This window comes from Chiloscyllium plagiosum, chromosome 12, assembly GCF_004010195.1.
Source record: "Chiloscyllium plagiosum isolate BGI_BamShark_2017 chromosome 12, ASM401019v2, whole genome shotgun sequence".
NCBI lineage: Eukaryota > Metazoa > Chordata > Chondrichthyes > Orectolobiformes > Hemiscylliidae > Chiloscyllium > Chiloscyllium plagiosum.
The window spans coordinates 55241428-55260519 of record NC_057721.1 but is presented as its reverse complement, the minus strand read 5'-3'; the positions used below and the strand labels follow the sequence as shown (position 1 = coordinate 55260519).

Sequence of the window (19092 nt, the reverse complement as noted above, 5' to 3'; positions counted from 1 at the left end):
AGTTTAACTGGTACATTACAAGGCCTTTTTAAAATTTCCAAAGGCCACTATGTATTTATGTCTCTGTGGCCACTTATCTGGCCCATTTTGAATCGAAGGTCGGCCACATTAATGTATAATCTTCCACTTCCCACATAATCATTTTGGCCCTAGCATGACGTTCACCATTATCTAACTCCATCTAAAGTCACCAGACATGGTTACGATTGGGGAGATGGAGATCTGTAAACACTTTCTCACTCAGGTCACAACAGTCCTGATGGTGCAATGTCTGAAACCTCTCTTCTTCGATCCTTTTATAATTGGTCTGATTGGCAATATTGATACAACAGCAATGGTCCTATCCAATCCATACTCAGTAGTCTTTCCTGTTTTCAACATGCTGCTCTTTATAACTTTAATAAACCCGATAACACTGTCTCTGCTCTATTCCCAGAGGCCTGCACCAATACCAGGATCTGTTTAAAGACTCCAAATAGAAAACTATTCCACTTGAAGAGAACTTTTTTGTTTCCCCTTTAACATGAATACTCTGTGTTCAGAGCTGCCAAACAGAAATGATAGGCTGATCCAACCCCACTGCAATTAGCTTCCTATTTACCCTTTGCTCCTTATTTAATTCAAATGGTTGCCATGTTACAATCAGGAAACCAAATAATCATCTTTCTGAATACTCACCAGCCCATAGTGGTTGAGGGGAAATTGCACAAAACTAATTACAGGCTTTCCCATCAAATGGGTAATCCCACAGGTTGGAGATGGGTTTAAAATTTTGACATCTGACCCAAACCAACCCACTCATTCTTGAGTATTAGCATTCAGCCCAATAAGTAAGTGATTGGAAATTAATATTAAATGTGCAAAACATATGTATATGCATTTAATCTTATGGATTATGAAAATATCATTTAGATGGCATGTTTCCATTCTATTGTTCTTTTCATCTTTGATGCAGGTTCGGAGCCTACAAGAATGGCAAATATGCATGACGCAGAAGCAGAATGGAGTATTGCAGCCTGACACTAAAGAATCAATTTCCCCTCAACATATGTTTATCCACTCATCTCAATGCATGCCACAGTCTCACCTCTTGAATAACCACCTGAGTCCAAACTCTGGACAAGATACTCACTTGGGTTGTTCATTGCAAGAGTTTCCCGATTCTGGCTTTCAGTCATCAGACATCACCCGTAATTGTCTCCAAGATTCCCTGAATTCTCATCGGAGTTCTTCAGCAGGGAGCACGAACACAGTTGTAGAAGTCCCCTGTGTTGTTACAAAAGACAGTGAGTGTTTGACTGAAGAGCTTCAGGAGCCAGACACCCTAGATTCCAGTCTCACACCCAGCAGTAAAGAAAATTCCGATAACAGCGAACAGGACAGCAGTCTTATACAGCAGTATCTTAATTCATTAAGGCAACTAGATGCTGAAGAAGATGAACCAAATTTTAGCAGGAGAACAGAATGCAGTACTATGAACAATGTTCATGATTCCCTCTGTGGTGCTTCAGTGCAAATGTCTGGAGATTCTAATACCAAGTTTCCAGAGGTTTTCTGTCAGGCACAAGAGGGTGTCATTGAAATTGACATTGTGGACTGTGTAGATGTGCAAGGAAAAAGTCACGAGCCAATTTTGAAGCATTGTGTAGATGCCAATAACTAAGTAACTGCAGTCAGTTAGGAACAGTGCTAATAAAATCATTTTCTGACAAGATGCATACTTATGTGAAAGCAATATTTGAAGGCATTGAAATATTCCATATGCTGAAAATGCTACATTTGAAAATGAAATGTTATCGTGATAATTATATAAAATACCAATTTTCAGAAACTTTGTTAGGATATGATTTAAATGGAACACTAATATTTAATTATTTAGTTTTTTTCTTGTCAACATTCCAGCTAACAATGATTTGCAGCCCCAATATCTACAATCTTAACATTTTTGAATGGCTTTTACTGTTCTGAAAAAAGATTTCCTCTCTTCTCTTCTGTTGATGTACTGAGCCATTCACAATTCCTGGTTCAAAATCCACACATCCCTTGACATCTCCTCTCAGCATGATAGCACAACCAAGATTATTGCATTCCTGTATCATCGTGGTGATTTCACACACCACACTAGTAAAACATATGTAGCAGCAATCTAGAATGTCATTAGTTTGCCAATTTGCTTCTGTTTGTAGCCTTTATTTGTGGAAAAATATTCTTCATTGCAATAAGTTATTTCTATGTGTGAGGTGTTGCTCTTGTTGGACTGATTTAGCACTACTCCTCTAAGAAAGGAATAGATTATTATAGTTTTGACAGATTTCAGCAACCATAATTTCTGTCCATTCTAAATTATCCTATGTTAGTAAACAGTTTTTATGTCCCAAGGATTCTAATTAATGAACAGTTGATGGACAACAGAAAACAGTTAATCAAAAGCAGAAATATTATATTTTAGTATGTATTATGGAGTTTTTTTTTAGAAAAACACATGAAACCATAAGCAGTTACGAGTGTGCATTGTTTTACTATTGTGGAATAATTTATTTGTCATTCCTTGGGAAAGAGCAAGATTTATTGGAACTTCAAACCAAAAATTGATGAGGTTAAATTGCAAATATAGTTCTGAGATGCAAACCATTTGGTCTCCATTCATAGAAAAAGCTGTAATGGGACAGTACTTTAACCAGCTTATTGCCCCTGATCATTATTCCATAATTCTTCTTGTGTCTGTGAGCATCGGTGAAGATAAACCCAGCCTGGATTGTGATGTCAAGTAATTTACCAAACTGTTGTTACCTAGCATCACTTAGAAAATTAACTTTGACTTGTCAAAGCCTGGAAAATATATCCTGCATTTTGCTCTGCTATCTGTGATGAGGTGGAGCAATCAATTTACTGGAGAATTACTTTTGTGAAATTATAGCAGAAATAAAAAACAAAGCAGACTGGTTTTGCCTTTACTATTAGGTCTTGTTTTGTGTAACTATGGGGTTTGGAGCAAATCCTGTTGAGCTTCATTACACATTAGACATGTGGCATGAAACAAGCTACTGATCTGAGAGCTATTTGCAATTGAACTTGTACATAGAGATTAAAACTGAAGAAAACACTACTAACACTGAAAAAAGTTAGATTCCTTATTTGAGTGATTTATCGTTTCATTTTCTGTAATGAATATTTAAATGCTCATAATATTAGGATTATTGATAAAATGCATGATACATATATCTTTGATACATTCAAGTAGTTTCTATTGACATTTATGGCAAATAATAACTAACCACTAAAATATGCACGTAGATCTTACTCACAAATATTGCAATTTTCAAATAAATTGCATTTTACAATGGTAGTATAAAGAAAGAAAATAGTATCTAAAGAATTAAGTGACTATTTTACTTTAGTGTAACCTAGACGCATCTATTTTTACTGGCAATTTTTACACTTTTTCCAAATGTTGCAAAGTTCTTTTCGACCTTTGTTAGTTTTGGTTCACGGATGTATATCCCATCAGAAATGCGAATTTAAAATCTATGAGCCATAATTGTCTGTGTCATATGTGAAGATTGTTAATCATAAGGGGGGGGGGAGAAGAAAAGAGTTAGGAAGTGAGATGAGCAAACTGTTAAGTCACTGAGAATTCCCAGTCTTCCATGTAGACATTTTTGTGGTATTATTTTCATTGGTTTAACCTGTAGGGTTTTAAAATCTGGGTCAAATTTGTTTATTCTTGGAGCAAAAGCATACTGGAGTTAAAATTCATACATTTGTGCATACTGGAGTTAAAATTCTCTGCACCATCCAATGAAGACAAAGATTATGATAATTCAATTCCAAAAAGGTTAGTGTCTCTGCAAAACAATCTTTTTGCAAAATTAAAGTAATTTTTACCTTCTTTCTGCCTTTTTCAAATTTAGCTTAAACACTACTGACTTTTAATTTTTCTATGTTTATACTGTTTTATTGGGGTGAGAACTTGAAATGCAGTTATTTATTATTCAAATTTAAGTTATCTGTATAGTAATAAACTTTTTTAGACATATTGGGTTTTTAAAACAAATTTATTTTGTGGTTTATTTAACTGATTTATGAAACTGAGCAGCGATATTAATCTTCATTTGTACATAAGGTTTACTTTATACAGTCAGCTATCTATTTTATTTGAAACAGTCCATAATCTAATGTTTTAAAACAGCTAAACAAGCAATTAAGGTTCACAAACAGTTTACAGAAGTACCTTGTACCCCGGTCTCAGATTAGATCTTTAAGTTTAGTCTGTGCATATCTGTCATATATACACCTTTTATTACCTCCTCTAAGCAATCTTTCCCATGAGTTATCTGAAGTTGTTTGTTATTTTATAGAGATAAGATAGGGGGAAATTAACAGTTGCAGCAAATTGAAATTAAAATGTGAGTTCCATCAGCTGAAAAACATAAATGAGTTACTGTTTTAGAAATTGACTTTGTGATGATAGGTCTCTACTCAAAATATCAACTTTCATAAATTTTAGGATCCTCCCTTTTGGCATTTAAATTTAATAATCAAGGGAGAAACAACTTGATATTAAGTGAGTGGAATCTGGGCCAAAAATCTGCAGATGTTGAAAATCCGAAACAAAACCAGAAATTGCTGGTAAAAGTTCAGCTGGTTTGGCAGCATCTGTGGAGAGAGAGAATGTTTTGGATCCAATCCTCCTTTTTCATTGTTTTACTTTGTTCTTAATTTCCCAATAGATTGACAAATTTAGCATGCAAGCTGATAAGTCAGTCCATTCACGACATGAGCTCAACATTGAGACCAAAGTCCAAATTATAGCTTGATGGAAGTTAATTATGTTGAAGGGATTAGTTTGAGCACTCTCTCTAGAGTCGAATGCAACAAAGTAGACTTAAAAAAAAAACTATTCTTGATCTGAATTGTGGCACAATTTAACCTTGAGCAATTACAATACAGCCTACGAAATTTGGGTGCTATTTAACCTGAACAGGGTGCACACGCTTTCACCCAAAAGCTTGTCCCAATTAAGTACGGATCAAGAAAATTATTTTGTATGAAGGTGTAAACTATTATTTCTATATTTGAATGGCAAGATTGTGGCCTAGTTTGTTTATGTTATATTTATTTGAATATTTTCGTACTTTTTTGTATACCAGTTTAAAACTTAATAAAATGAGTTTCAAGCATCTGAGTAAAATTTTGAGAAAGTTTGTCATTTGTCATTTCTCTTTTATTTAATTTTCACCTATTTTGTGATCGGAATATTTCCTACATTTACACAACAAATGGAAGTGTTAAGAATTTAAAGAATTATGGTGGGAGCGTGAAATATTTTAATTCTATCCATTGGAATAGAAAACAGCATTGTACTGGAGACTTTAACTTTCAGTTAAATAGTCAGCTGCAGTGTCTCAGCCTCATTTAATTGCATTGGAGTGGTGATGAAATTTACCTGACCTTTTTCCTGAGCTGTGCATAAATACAGTGTTTCAACTGGGAAGCTGGCACCGATAGGAAACAGCTGAGTCTCTAACTGCTAGAAGAAAAGTGGTAAATTTAAGCTACTGGAAACCTGAAACAAAAACAAATGGTATTGAGACCAATTAAGTTAAATATTTCAAGTGTAGACCCCATTTATTATTTCTTATGAATAGCACTTTAAATAAAACAATGAAAGAAAGGAAAAAATAACTTGTACACAAGACGAGAGCTAAAATCATCAAAGTATTAAAATGGAACATAGATGATTAACATGATACTGTAAGGAGACTTCATTAAAGATATTTAAGGTTTAAAATATGCTGTTTGAACTCAATCTGAACCACCTCCGATATCTTCCTTGAGATATAAATGCATGACACTTGCATGCATGTAAAGAAAATGTTACTGCATTTATGTTGCCTTTGGGTGCAATGTATTTGCTTAACATGGACCAAAAAATAATAGTTTTGCTCACTGGTGCCATAAACTTGAACTCAAAGCTATACCCATTATAGGAAAGCTGTCAAGTACAGAAGAGAATGGGAAGAAGATTTGCTTTAGTTGACAGATATGTGAGAAAATCAGAGAAACTAGATATAATAGATTACCCAAAACTGACAGACTTCTGTAAACTTTCAAGAGAGCCACTGAGGTGATGAGTTCAGCTTTCTTTTTCAGTAGTGAGTTATGATATGGAATTTATTACCTAAAAGGATTTGGAGGCAGATTCTTAAATGGATCTATGTTGTTTACTTCAACTACACCTTGTCAGAGCAATGCCTCATTCTACACCGTTCAATTCTGCACAATTCTCATGATTTCCCTGGAAATAGAAGGTCTGTGTTTATCCAGACGTTCCCCTTTTCTTTCGAAAAAGATTGCATGAGCTATCATTTGGAAATTATTCCATGCACTTAGTTGAAGATTAAACACAGTCCAATGTGTTTCTGAGGTCACGTTGCTACTCTGGGGAATACACAAACCAAAGAATCATCATATCCCTATAGTGTGGAAGCAGGCTCTCATGCCCATCGTGTCTACAGTGGCGTTCTGAAGAGCATCCCAACCAGACCCACCCTAGCCTTGTAACCCTATATTTCTAATGGCTAACCCACCCAGCCTGCACATCCCTAGACACTGTGGGCAATTTAGCATAGCCAGTCTACCTAACTTGCATATGTTTGGACTGTGGGAGGAAACCCAAATAGACATGGGGAGATTGAGCAACCACACAGAGTTTAGCATGCACGTACCTTGAAAGGCAAATGGAAGAGGGAAATATGGGTCCAAATGAGTGCATTTGAAAGAGGGATTCTCTTCACCTGAATGGCTGTAAGCAATATTAAGATGTTTGTTTTTCAAGCTTCCCTGATGTTGAGTCCAATGTTGGGTGCAAATTACTGGGGTTGAGGTGAGGCCCATAGTTGGGATAGGAAGAATCAAATGAGGCTATTTTGAGTTAAGGTCAAACAAAAAAAAAACAGCCACGTTTGCAAAATATACATGATAGACTCAAAATAATGGAAAGAAAATGAGGAGCAAATATTTCGTCAAGTTGGAGTACAAAAATGAGAGGGCAATAATAGTTGAGGACTTCAACTATGCAAATATCAACTAGGATACAAGCAATTTGAATGGTACAGACAGCACAACATTTAAGAAAACGTTTTAATCCCAGTATGTGTGATGCCCAACAGGAGAGGGTGCAATTCTAGGTTTTGACTTAGTAAATGAATCTGGGCAGATTGATGAAATAACTACGGTTGACAATTTGGGAGTGAGTGATCATAATACAGTTACATTTATCATCATTATGGAAAAGGAAAGGAGAGAACAGGAGTGAAAATTCTAAACTGGGGGAAGGCAAACTTTACAAAGCTGAGGGCTGTTCTGGGAAAAGTGATTACAGCTACTTGAATCAAAGACAAATCCGTGGAAACCTTCCAGAAGTGAGATTCTACAGGCATAGTGTCAACATGTTCTTCTCAAAGAAAAAAGGGTGGTTCAGCTAAATTGAGAATTGTTGCTTCATTTCTTGAAATCTAAACCTAGAATTGTTTCCTCTCTTGTTTGGTTTGTCAAATGGTGGCAAAAATAGTATTCTTAAATGCAGTTCAATTTGTGCCTTCTGTGCCTTTCACACTTTGTTGATATTTGGATAATTGAAGTCCTCTGCTATTATTGCTGCGTATTTTTGACTCAGAAATTTGCTCATTTGCTCATTATATGTTCATTTCTAACTCAGAAGCTTATGGAGTAAGATAAAGCAAATGAAGACAGTAAATGACAATCTGGAAAAAATAGTAATACTTCAGGAAACTTTTAGAGATTTGTGAAATATATAGGGCTGAAGTGGAAAATGAAATTCAGAAGGCAGAGAGGACGTGAATAAATATTGGTCAATGAAATTAAGGAATGTCCAAAGATATTTTACCAGGCCATTAGAAACAAGGTGATGATTAAGATACAGGCAAGGTACTAGAGGATTGGAGATTTCCCAACGTAATTATTCATAAAGAGTACAGGGGATAGGCCAAATAATTATAAGCTGCTCAGTCTGACCTTGGTGGTGGGCAAATTACAAGAACAGATACTGAGCGTGAGGATTAACCGTTACTTGGAGATGCACCTGTTATTTGGGGATAGTCAGCATGTTAAGGGAAGGTTGTCTTATTAGCTTGGTTTTTGAGGCAGTAACAAGGAGAACTGGCAGTGCAGTGGATGTTCTCCACATGAATTTTAGTAAGGCATTTGACAACATCCCAAATGGCAAACTGTTGAAAAAAATTAAAGCCCAATGATTACAAAATAATGTGTTGAGTTGGATTCAAGATAGACTCAATGACAATAGTGAAGGTAGTGGTTGATGGATGTACTTGCAAGTGGAAAGCAATTTCCAGTAGTGTTCTACATGGCTTAGTTTTGGGTCTCATACCTTTTATGTGTCTCAAAGGTGGTCCTTTTTTTCTAAAAGCTGTTCCTTTTCCCAAGTATAATGTGTCCTTGGTTTTTTTCAGATTGAACACAAACAGGCCAGGCTCTCAAACGGCTGGGTTTGGTACAGAGATAAAAGGCCTTTTTGCCTATATGTAAACAGATAAGTCTTCAGGGCAAAGCTTTTATGTTTTTAGAAGTAACCTGTATAAGTCAAGAGGGCGTGGCCAGCTCTCTAGCTGCACAGTTCAGTCCAGAACTAGTTAGGGAGTTCAGCTGTGGAGCTGTGTGGAAAAGGCTGCTAAACTCTCTCTCCTTCTGCCCTTCTAACTAACCTGTCAGCCTTTGTTTTATTTTTACTATGTTTAAAGGGGTTTGCTTATTGGGACTGTTGTGTATATTCAGAACAGCATAATTAAGTCTAGTTTGGATAGACTGAATTTTGTAGGGGTTTTTTATTCTGTTGTTTGAATTTCATTGTGTAATTTTGTGAATAAATTTTGTCTGTTTTAAACCTGGTAGTTGACCTAGCTAATTTACTCCAGGTAATTTTCACTGTACACTTACTGAAAGAAATTGCAAAGTTATCATCTGGGCTGATAGCTTAAGAATGTTTTGAATGGTTTGGCCTAGTCTATAACATAGGGTATAAATGATTTATTCTTAAATGTGACAGATCTGATTGGGAAATTTGCAGGCTACATAAATTGGGGGTAGTTAATATTGAAGAGAATGACTATTAACATTGGAAGTTTTTAATCATTTGGTTGAGTGAACAGATATGTGGCAATTGGAATTCAATTCCGAGAAGTATGTAGTTATGTATTTGGGAAGGGCGAAGATAACAGCAGAGATTCCTGAAGGTGGAAAGATAAATAGATAAGGTGGTAAAGAAGGCATGTGGAATTCTTCCCTTCAATTGATGAAGCTTTGAATACAAGAGCAGCAATGTAATGCTGGAACTATTTAAGACACTGGTTAGGCCACAGCTTGGGTTTTATGCACAGTTCTGCCTTCCATGTAATGAGTGACCAGAATTGCTTTATGGCGCATGCAGGGGAGATTTACAAGAATGTAAATCAATAATTGTAGATATGATCAATATTGGACCGGCTAAGTTTGTTTTCCTTTGAATAGAGGGAGGTTAAGGTGACTTAATTGTGGTGTGCAAAACAATGAAGAGCTTGGATTTCCTCGATTTCCTAGTGGAAGGACGGGTGAGCACAGATTTAAGGTGATTGGTAAAAGGGTTAGAATGGACTCGAGACAAAGCTTTTTCACCCAAATTTAATGCTGAGAATCTCTCAATTCATTTAAAGGAATGTGGATTTTTATGTATAGCTCTGTAACCCACAAGGTTTTGGATCAGGTGCTAGAAAGTGGGATGAGAATATGTAGCTAGTGCAGACATGATATGTAGAGTGGCGTTCTTCTGTGCTATAACTTTTTGTGGTTCTATGATTCCACTGCTATTTATTTCAACCTTTTTGATGGAAGCCATCATTCTATTAGCTTCACAATTATACCAGTCCACTAGCTTTCAGAGGTTACCGTACATGGAGCTGTTAATCTTTCTGTTCCTCTAAAGGTCCAAGTTTCTCATCAGTTAGGAAATACTGGCTTAAATTCTCCAACTTGGCAAATTGCGTAACATCACCTGCCATTTAAATATATATAAAGCGTAATATTTGGCTTGATGTCCTGAAGGAATTAATGTCAGTGGATTAATTTTTTATTACTGTCTTTTCATTTGTCATCTAAAAGGAGTTTAGACAGACCTAATTATGAGGGATAGATTGTGAATGTGAGTTTAAAAAGGTTAGAAGTTCTTTAAATGGTCTGAAACTTTAGGGAATGTGCATGAGCAGTGAAAATATCAGTTATTGTCAAACATTTTAAGATCTGTACCGTCTGTAAGATAGCATTGTTCATGTGCATTTAGAATTTTTAATAGTTATTCAACTAACATAAAAGATTTCTGTGGCTGGAGTCACTATCAATCATCCTCCCTTGTCCAATCTCCCTTATTTATATGACTTCTTTCTAAGCAACCTCTTTGTGTGGCTGTAATCATTACCAATATCATTCCTTTGCTATCTTGCAGATGAGTCTGCTCCTATAGTGTGGCGATCTGCATACCTCCCTATGTTTGGTTGAACCAACTGTTTTGTGGCCTTGAGTTTATTCACAGTGAGCAGCATGCCACTTAAATATTATTTTGCAATGTTTATGTTTAACCCTGTCACTAGTTGAGGCACCAACCTTCAACTAATTGAAACTGTAACTGGATCTGCACCTGAAGATAAACTGGTGCCTAGAACAGGTGCCTAGTTTTGGTTTGTTTCTTTTCCTTCTGGCTGGCAGATTAGATAGGCTGAATGGCTACTTCCTGTTCCATTTTAAACACTATTTTCAAAGTTGATCTTAACAAAATGTTTGAAATAACGTTTTGACAAATATAGCAATTGGTCTAAAGTGTTTAGTAAATATGTTTGTGCATGGCTGAAATTGAATGAAAAACTTTGTTATGGTTCACTTTGAACAGATTGTTATGATGTCCTGTGAGTGTGGAAACCGTAATCTGGAGACATGATTGCTGCCTTCTCCCTCAGCTTTGAATGCCATTATATTGCTGTTGTTCAGGGGTTATCCGAGGGCCCAGCAACATCCTTGTTTGAGTTTTCAGAATGTCAATTACCCACCTCAGTGAGTACACAGGCAGAGGTCATTGAACTAAATGCTGTTCAAAGAGGTTGCATTTCTCCAAGGTTACAGTTGGATGCCCTTGTGAAATGTTGAATGATGATCTGGTGCTGAACTCGAGATGCCACACTGCCTTATCATGGGCAATGGATGTCACCACTGCACTACTATCTGTGACTGGTGGCATATGCAACATTTCACAGTTGCTTTAACCGTTGCAATCCATTTGGTGTAGGTACACCACAATAAGGAGTGAGATTCAGGATTTTGACCCAGTGACAGTGAAAGAATGGCAGTATATTTTAAAGTAAGATGATGAGTGTTTTGCAGTTGAACTTGTGGATGGTGATGCTCCCATGAATCTGCTGTCTTTGTCCTTCTAGATGGTAGTGATCGTGGGTTGAAAGATGCTGGCTCAGAGGCCTTTCAGCATTTTGGAATTTCTACAGTGGTCCTTGCAGATGATGGACATTATTGCTACTGAGGATCGGTGGTGAAGATAATAGATGTTTGTGGATGTGATGGCGATCAAACATGTTGCTTTATCCTGAATGTTATGAAGCTTCAATGTTTTCAACCATGCTCATCTAGTCAAGGGGTATGTATTCTATCACAGTTCTGATTTATGGAGAGGAGTTGGGGACTCAGGAGGTGTGTAACTCAGAACAGCATTACTACCCTCTGACCTCTTATAGCCAATGTATTTTCAAGGCAAGTCCAGTTCATTTTCTGGAAAATGGAAATCTCAGAATGTTGATAGAGGGGTTAGAATCAGTGATGGTAATGCCTTTGAATGTCAAATGGCATTGGTTAGGTTCGCCCTTGATGGAGATGAGCATTGCTTGGCAGTTGTGTGGTATGAATATTACTTATCACTTGTCATTTCAAACCTTGACAACAACTTGTTTTGCTGCATTTGGATACAGACTACTTCAATATCTGATGAGCGAAGAGTGATGAACATTGTGCAATCAACAGTGATTATCCCCACTTCAGACCTTGTGATAAAGGGAAGACTCTTGTTGAGCAGCTGAAGATTGATGTGCCTAGGACATTACCTTGAGGAATTCCTGCAGAGATGTCCTGACATGAAGTTGACTAGCCTCCAAAAAACACAACCATCTTCCTCTGTGCTAGGTATAATTCCAACCAGTGGAGTGTTTTCACCTGACTCCTATTGACTTAATTTTGCTGGGTCTCTTTGATGCCACCCTTGATTATAAGCAGCTTTTGACGTCAAGGTAGTCACTTAACTCCCCTCTAGAATTCAACTCTTTTGTCCATGTTTGAACCAAGGCAGTAATATGGTCAGGAGATGAGCAGTCCTGGCAAAACTCAAACTGAGAGTTAGTAAGCAGTTTATTGCTACGTAAGCTGATTGCTATGACCATGTTTGTTCTGATATCATGAAACTGCATGGGGTCCAGAGTGAATTTTGAGGAGTCCCAGAACAACTATCTTCTGCTGTGGTTCTGTTCGCCGAGCTGGAAGTTGTTGTTGCAAATGTTTCGTCCCCTGTCTAGGTGACATCCTCAGTGCTTGGGAGCCTCCTGTGAAGCGCTTCTGTGGTGTTTCCTCCAGCATTTATAGTGGCCTGACCCTGCCGCTTCCGGTTGTCAGTTTCAGCTGTCCACTGTAGTGGCCAGTATATTGGGTCCAGGTCGATGTGTTTGTTGATGGAGTTTGTGGATGAGTGCCATGCTTCTAGGAAAAATAATTCATTTTTTCTGAAGTTAGGAAGTTCTGTCAAAGTCTTAAGAAACATTCAAGTCAGAGCTTCTGTAGAAGAAAAGAAAACTGCACGACATTCCTAAGCCAGACAATAATCTTGAAGGTATCAAGTGGCCGTTATGTAAATGGCATGAGAGAGCAACAGAATTTAAAAAGGTACAATGAAGTGATTTGCTGTATACAATACATTTAGCTGTGGTTCTGTTCGCCGTGGTGGACAGGCCACTATAAATGCCGGAGGAAACACCACAGAAGCGCTTCACAGGAGGCTCCCAAGCACTGAGGATGTCACCTAGACAGGGGACGAAACGTTTGCAACAAAAACTTCCAGCTTGGCGAACAGAACCACAGCAACGAGCACCCGAGCTACAAATCTTCTCACAAACTTTGAACAACTATCTTCTGATTGTACTCCATAATGCCACCACCTCTGCTGGGACTTTGTCTGTAAGTACAATTCAGCGAGTATGACTATGTCAGGCTGTTGCTTGACTAGTCTGTGAGAGAGCTCTCCCAATTTTGGATTAGCCGCATATGTTGGTAAGGAAGACTTCACAGGTTTGACAGGGTTGTTTCAGCCAATGCCTTTTCTGGTGCCTACACTGACGACAGATGATTTTGTCCTGTTCATTCCTTCTTTGAGAATTTTAATAGTCATGACCTGTTAAGGCCACAGCTGGAATATTTTACACAGTTTTGGTCACCACATTACAGGAAAAACATAATTGCTGTGGTGAGTGTGCAGAGCAGATTTAGAATAATGTTGCTGGGGTCAAATTGCAGGAATGAGAATGATTGAAATAGGCTAAGTTTGTTTGCCTTAAAATAGAGAGGCTGAGAGCTGATTTTATTCAGATGTGAAAAATTATAAGGAGCATAGATAGGATAAACTTTTTACCTTAACTGGCTGCACAGATTTAAAGTGACTGGTAGAAGGATTAGAGGAGATATGAGGAAACACATTTTCACCCAAAGGTTGGTGGATAGCTGGGATTCACTGCCCGGTTGGTGGTTTGTTGCAGAAATTTCCACAAACTGGCAATCGCTCTACTATCGTCTGATACATATCTGCAGGGAGTGACCAGACAGAGATCTATAGAGAGTTAAAAGCTGTCATGCAAGCTGTAGTAGGAAATTCCAGTGTATCTAAAAATAACATGCTGAAGACTCTAAACAAAGGATCATATAGGCCTGTGTAAAAGACCTGGATTGTTTGTTAAGTTTCTCATCTTTCAGAATAGAAACTTAACAAACAATCCAGGTCTTTTTCAATATATAATTTCAGTTACATCACACTGTAAACTTTTGCTATAAATTCAGTGTCTTACAATCTTATTCTCCACAATCACCTGATGAAGGAGCAGTGGTCCGAAAGCTTGTGCTTTCAAATAAACCTGTTGGACGAGAACCTGGTGTTGTGTGATTTTTAACTTTGTATACTCCAGTCCAACACCGGTGTCTCCAAATCATGACTGCTTTCTGAGACAGTCACAGAGATCTGAGAGAAAACAATTCTCATTTCTGTTCTAAAAATGTGAAAACTAATTTTAAGTTAAATATCACACAATACCAGATTGCTCTGAAAGCTGGTACTTCCAAATAAACCTGTTGGACTATAACCTAATGTTGTGTGATTTTTAACTTTGTACACCCCAGGCCAACACCTGCACCTCCACATCATCGCTAATTTTAAAACAGTGCCCGCTTGTCCCGGATTTACCCACTCCTTTGACATCTACCTTGTCAATAACATTCTAAATCTTATACACTTTGATCCACACACAAATACCCAAGTAATGACACAGATTAATAAGCCTCAAAAACTGAACATTGAGAAGGAATGTTAAATATGTATAGAACTTTGGGCCCATTTTGGTGGTCTCATTATTAAAAGGATGTGGATGCACTGGAGAAGATGTCAAAAGGATCCAGAAACTGACTTTTCACACCCTGTTGACATTAGGAACAGAGAAAGATAGGGCCTGAAAATTATCAGGCTAAAAGCTTCCAGATGGTTTTTCCCAAAATTAGCCAATTTCTACTTGGCCTCCCGTCTGCAGGAGTCGGGGAGTACAGATCAACTGCCTGGAAGTGGTTACCCAGAAGCACTGTATGTCAGTGCTTCAGGTCTGTAGAACCTCGCTTCTTGCCTGGATAGGATCGCACCTATAAGCTGCAGCTGTTGGTCAAGGCCTGGCTGCTTTTATTCTTGATTTTCTTCTTTAAAAAATTAACAAGTGCCTGAGATCATGCCTTGCAATTATTTACTACAGCAGTTTGTGCTCCCCTGCAGCTGGAAGACTGACCATCCAGTTTTGACAGCCCTCCATCCACCTTTAGTTTGCAAGGAACCTGTGTACATGCCGATTATGGAATTACTCTGATCAAAATTTCAGGTCAGTGATTGCTTTCTCCCAGGCTTGTAGAACTTTCCTGCCTTCTGTTATCCACAGGCTGGGTGAAGACTAAGGGAAGAGCTGATAGTATTACTGTAGACTTGAAAGAGGTTTGTATTTTTGGGCAAGAGCAAGAATTAGGTGCCATAAAAAAAAGCAACCAAAAATGGGATGGTTTTCTTGACCATTATATGGAGGAACCAACGAGACAGCATGCCATTTTGGACTGGATATTGTGTAATGAGAAGGGAATTGTTACCAATCCAGCTTTGCAAGACCCCTTGGGGATAAGTGACCATAACATGATGGAATTTCTTATCAAAGTAGAGAGTGAGACTGTTGTTTCGGAGACTAGGGTGCTGAGTCTTAATAAAATAAACTGAAGATATGAGGTGTGAGTTGGCCTTGATAGTTTGGGAGAGTTACTTAAAGGGATGACAGTGGATAGGCAATGGAAAACATTCAAGGAACACATGGGGGAGCAGCAACAACTGTTTATTCCTGTTTGGCACAAGAGCAAAATGGGTAAGATAAGCAATCCATGGCTTACAAAGGAAATTAGAGATCGTATTTGATTCAAAGAAGAAGCATACAGATTGGTCAAGATAAACAATAGGTTGAGAGCAGTTTAAAATTCAGCAAAGAAGGACTAAGGGATTGATTAAGAAGGAAAAAATACAGTACAAAAGTAAGGAGGGAACATAAAGACTGACACTAAGAGCTTCTATAGATATGTGAAGAGAAAGAGATTAGTGAAATCAAATGTAGGTCCCTTACAGCCAGAAACAGGGGTATGCATAATAGGGGACAAAGAAATGGCTGAGTAACTGAATACATATTTTGGCTCTGTCTTCACGAAAAAGGGCACAATTCAGATAGCAGAAATGTTGGAGAATGCAAGATTTAGTGAGAGGGAAGAACTGGGAAAATTGAAAGGATTGATGGTGGATAAATCCCCAGGGCCTGATAATCTATATCCCAGAGCACGTAAAGAAGTGGCTCTAGAAATAGTGGATGCATTGGTGGTCATCTTCCAGGATTTTATAGACTCTGGAAGAATCCCTGTAGATTGGAGGGTAGATAATGGTACTCCAATATTCAAAAAAGGAAGTAGAGAGAATCTGAGGAATTATAAACCAGTAAGGGAATTATAAACAGTGGGGAAAATTCTTGAATTTATATCAAGGACTTTATAGCGGAGCATTTAGAAAGCAGTGTCAGGATCAGACAGAATCAGCATGGATTTATGAGGGGGAAATCATGTTTGACAAATCTGTTGGAATTCTATGAAGATGTAACTAGAGTTGACAAGGGTGAACCAGTGGATATGATATATTTGGACTTCCAGAAAGTGTTTGACAAAGTTCCGCATAAGAGGTTAAAGTGCTTGGGATTGGGGCAATGTATTGAGATGGATAGAAAACTGGTTGGCAGAGAAGAAACAAAGTGTAGGAATTAATGGGTCCTTTTCAAATTAGCAGGCAGTAACTAGTGGGGTGCCACAGGGGTCAGTGCTAGGACCCCAGCTATTCACAATATGTATTAATGATTTGAATAAGGGAGCAAAATGTAACATTTCAAAATTTGCAGATGATACCAAGTTGGGTGGGAGGGTGAACTGTAACGAGGATGCAGAGATGCTTCAGCATGATCTGGACAGGTTGGGTGAGTGGGCAAATCAATGGGAGTATAATGGCAGTATAATTTGGATAAATATGAGATAATTCACTTTGGAAGCAAAAATAAGAAGGCAGATTACGACCTGAATGGCTGTACATTGGGAGAGGGGAATCTGCAATGGGACCTGGGTGTCCTTGTGCACCAGTTGCTGAAGGTAGGCATGCTGGTGCAGCAGGCGATAAACAAGGCAAACGATATGTTGGCCTTCATTGTGAGAGGTTTTGAGTACAGGAGGAGAGCTGTGTTGTTGCAGATATACAGGGCCTAGAATATTGTGTGCAGTTTTAGACTCTTTTTCTGAGGAAGGATGCTCTTACTCTTGAGGGAGTGCAGTGAAGGTTTCCCATAACAGTCTAACAGGACAAGACAGGGTAGATGCAGAGAGGATATTCCCAATGGTGGGTGTGTTCAGAACCAAAGGTCACAGTCTGAGGATTCGGGGGTGGACCATTTAGGATCCAGATGAGGAGACATTTCTTTACCTAAGCAGTGGTGGGCCTGTGGACTTCGTTGCCACAAGTTGATGCCAAAACATTGAATGTATTCAAGGGGTGGCTAGATATAGTACTTGTGGTGAATGGGAACAAAGGTTATGGGGAGATCCTATAATTAGGGGGATAGACAGTATCCTTTGCAAGCAGGATCATGAGACCTGCATGGTATTTGCCTGTCCCCTGCCAGGGTGCAGGACATTTCTGGATGGCTTGAAAGGATATTGGAGCGATAGGTTGAGGATCCAGTTGTTGTGATCCACCTTGGGATAAACAACACAGGTAAGGCTAGGAAGGAGGGCCTGTTTGGGGATTATCAAACACTAGGAATGAAATTAAGGAACAGGTCCTCAAGGGTTACAATCTCCGGATTACTACCTGAACCACTTGCAAGGGACAAGAAAATTCGGGAAGTAAACACGTGGCTAAGGGAGTGGTGTAGGAAAGAAAGGTTCCATTTCATGGGCCATTGGCATCAATTTTGGAACAGGATGGATCTATACTGATGGGGCGGTGTCCACCTGAACCAATCTGGGATCAGTGTTCTTGTGAAAAGGATAAATAGGGTGGTCACTAGGATTTTAAACTTATGAGTCGGGGAAGGGTGGGGGAAGGTTTGGAGAAAATAGCAAGAAAAGCAGCAGGGCATGGTGCATTTGTGCATGGTGCATGGTGCATGGTGCATGCTTAGCATTTGTGTAGGAGGGTTTAACTATATGGCAGAATATGAAAGAAGTAAAAAGGAATGAAAACTCAGGAGATATTATTATTGGAGATGTTGGAATTCATATAGAGGGTACAAAAACAGGCATAAGGGCACTTTATCTGAATGGTCATAGCTTGGCACAAATCGCGAATGAATAAGGTTTAGTAGCCATTACAGAGACATGGTTGCAAGATGGTCACAACTGGGAGTTAAATATCCAGGGGTACCAGACTATCTGGAAAGATGACAGGGAGGTAAGGGAGGTGGTGTAGCTCTGATATTTAAGGACGACATCAGGGCAGTGGGAAGAGATGGTAGCGGATCTGTGGAGAATAAGGTTGAATCCGTTTGGATGGAAATTATGTAGAAATTCTAAGAAAAAAAATCACTGATAGATGTAGTTTGTAAACCACCAAATAATAATATCACATTGGGGTGGACAATAAACAAAGAAATAACTAATGCCTGCAATCTGCCATGGAAGTCTAAGGAAATAAGGGAGGCTATCAAATTGAAAGAGAAGGCTTCCAAAGTGGCCAAGATTAGAGGGAAACTAGAAGATTGGGAAAGCTTTAAAGGTCAACAGAAAACCACAAAAAGAGCTATAAAGAAAAGGAAGATAGATTATGAGAGAAAAAAACTAGCTCAGAATATGAAGATAGATAGCAAAAATATCTGTAAATATATAAAACAAAAAAAGTGTAGCTAAAGTAAACATTGGTCCTTTAGAGGATGAGAAGGGGGATTTAGTAATGGGATATGAGGAAATGGCCGAGGCATTGAATAGGTATTTTGTGTTGGTTTTCATAGTGGGGGACACAAACACCATGCCAGTCATTGACAAAGAGATGAAGATCGGTGAGGACCTGGAAACAACTGTTATCATGAAAGACAGAGTGTTGGGCAAGTTAATGGAGCTAAGGGTAGACAAGTCTCCTGGCCCTGATGGAATGCACCCCAGGGTGCTAAAAGAGAT

The 19092-nt window shown here is 38.4% G+C and overlaps 1 protein-coding gene across 2 annotated transcripts in view; it reads left to right on the top strand.

The window, feature by feature from the left end:
- cep97 (centrosomal protein 97) overlaps positions 1 to 5180 on the top strand; it is a 54475-nt gene extending 49295 nt beyond the window's left edge. For both annotated transcript variants that reach the window (XM_043701110.1, XM_043701109.1), the window contains exon 11: positions 956 to 5180. In XM_043701110.1, coding sequence (XP_043557045.1) covers positions 956 to 1663 — 708 coding nt within the window. In that variant the 3' untranslated portion in view covers positions 1664 to 5180. The remainder of the gene's footprint in view (positions 1 to 955) is intronic.
- The last annotated feature ends 13912 nt before the right edge of the window (positions 5181 to 19092 follow it).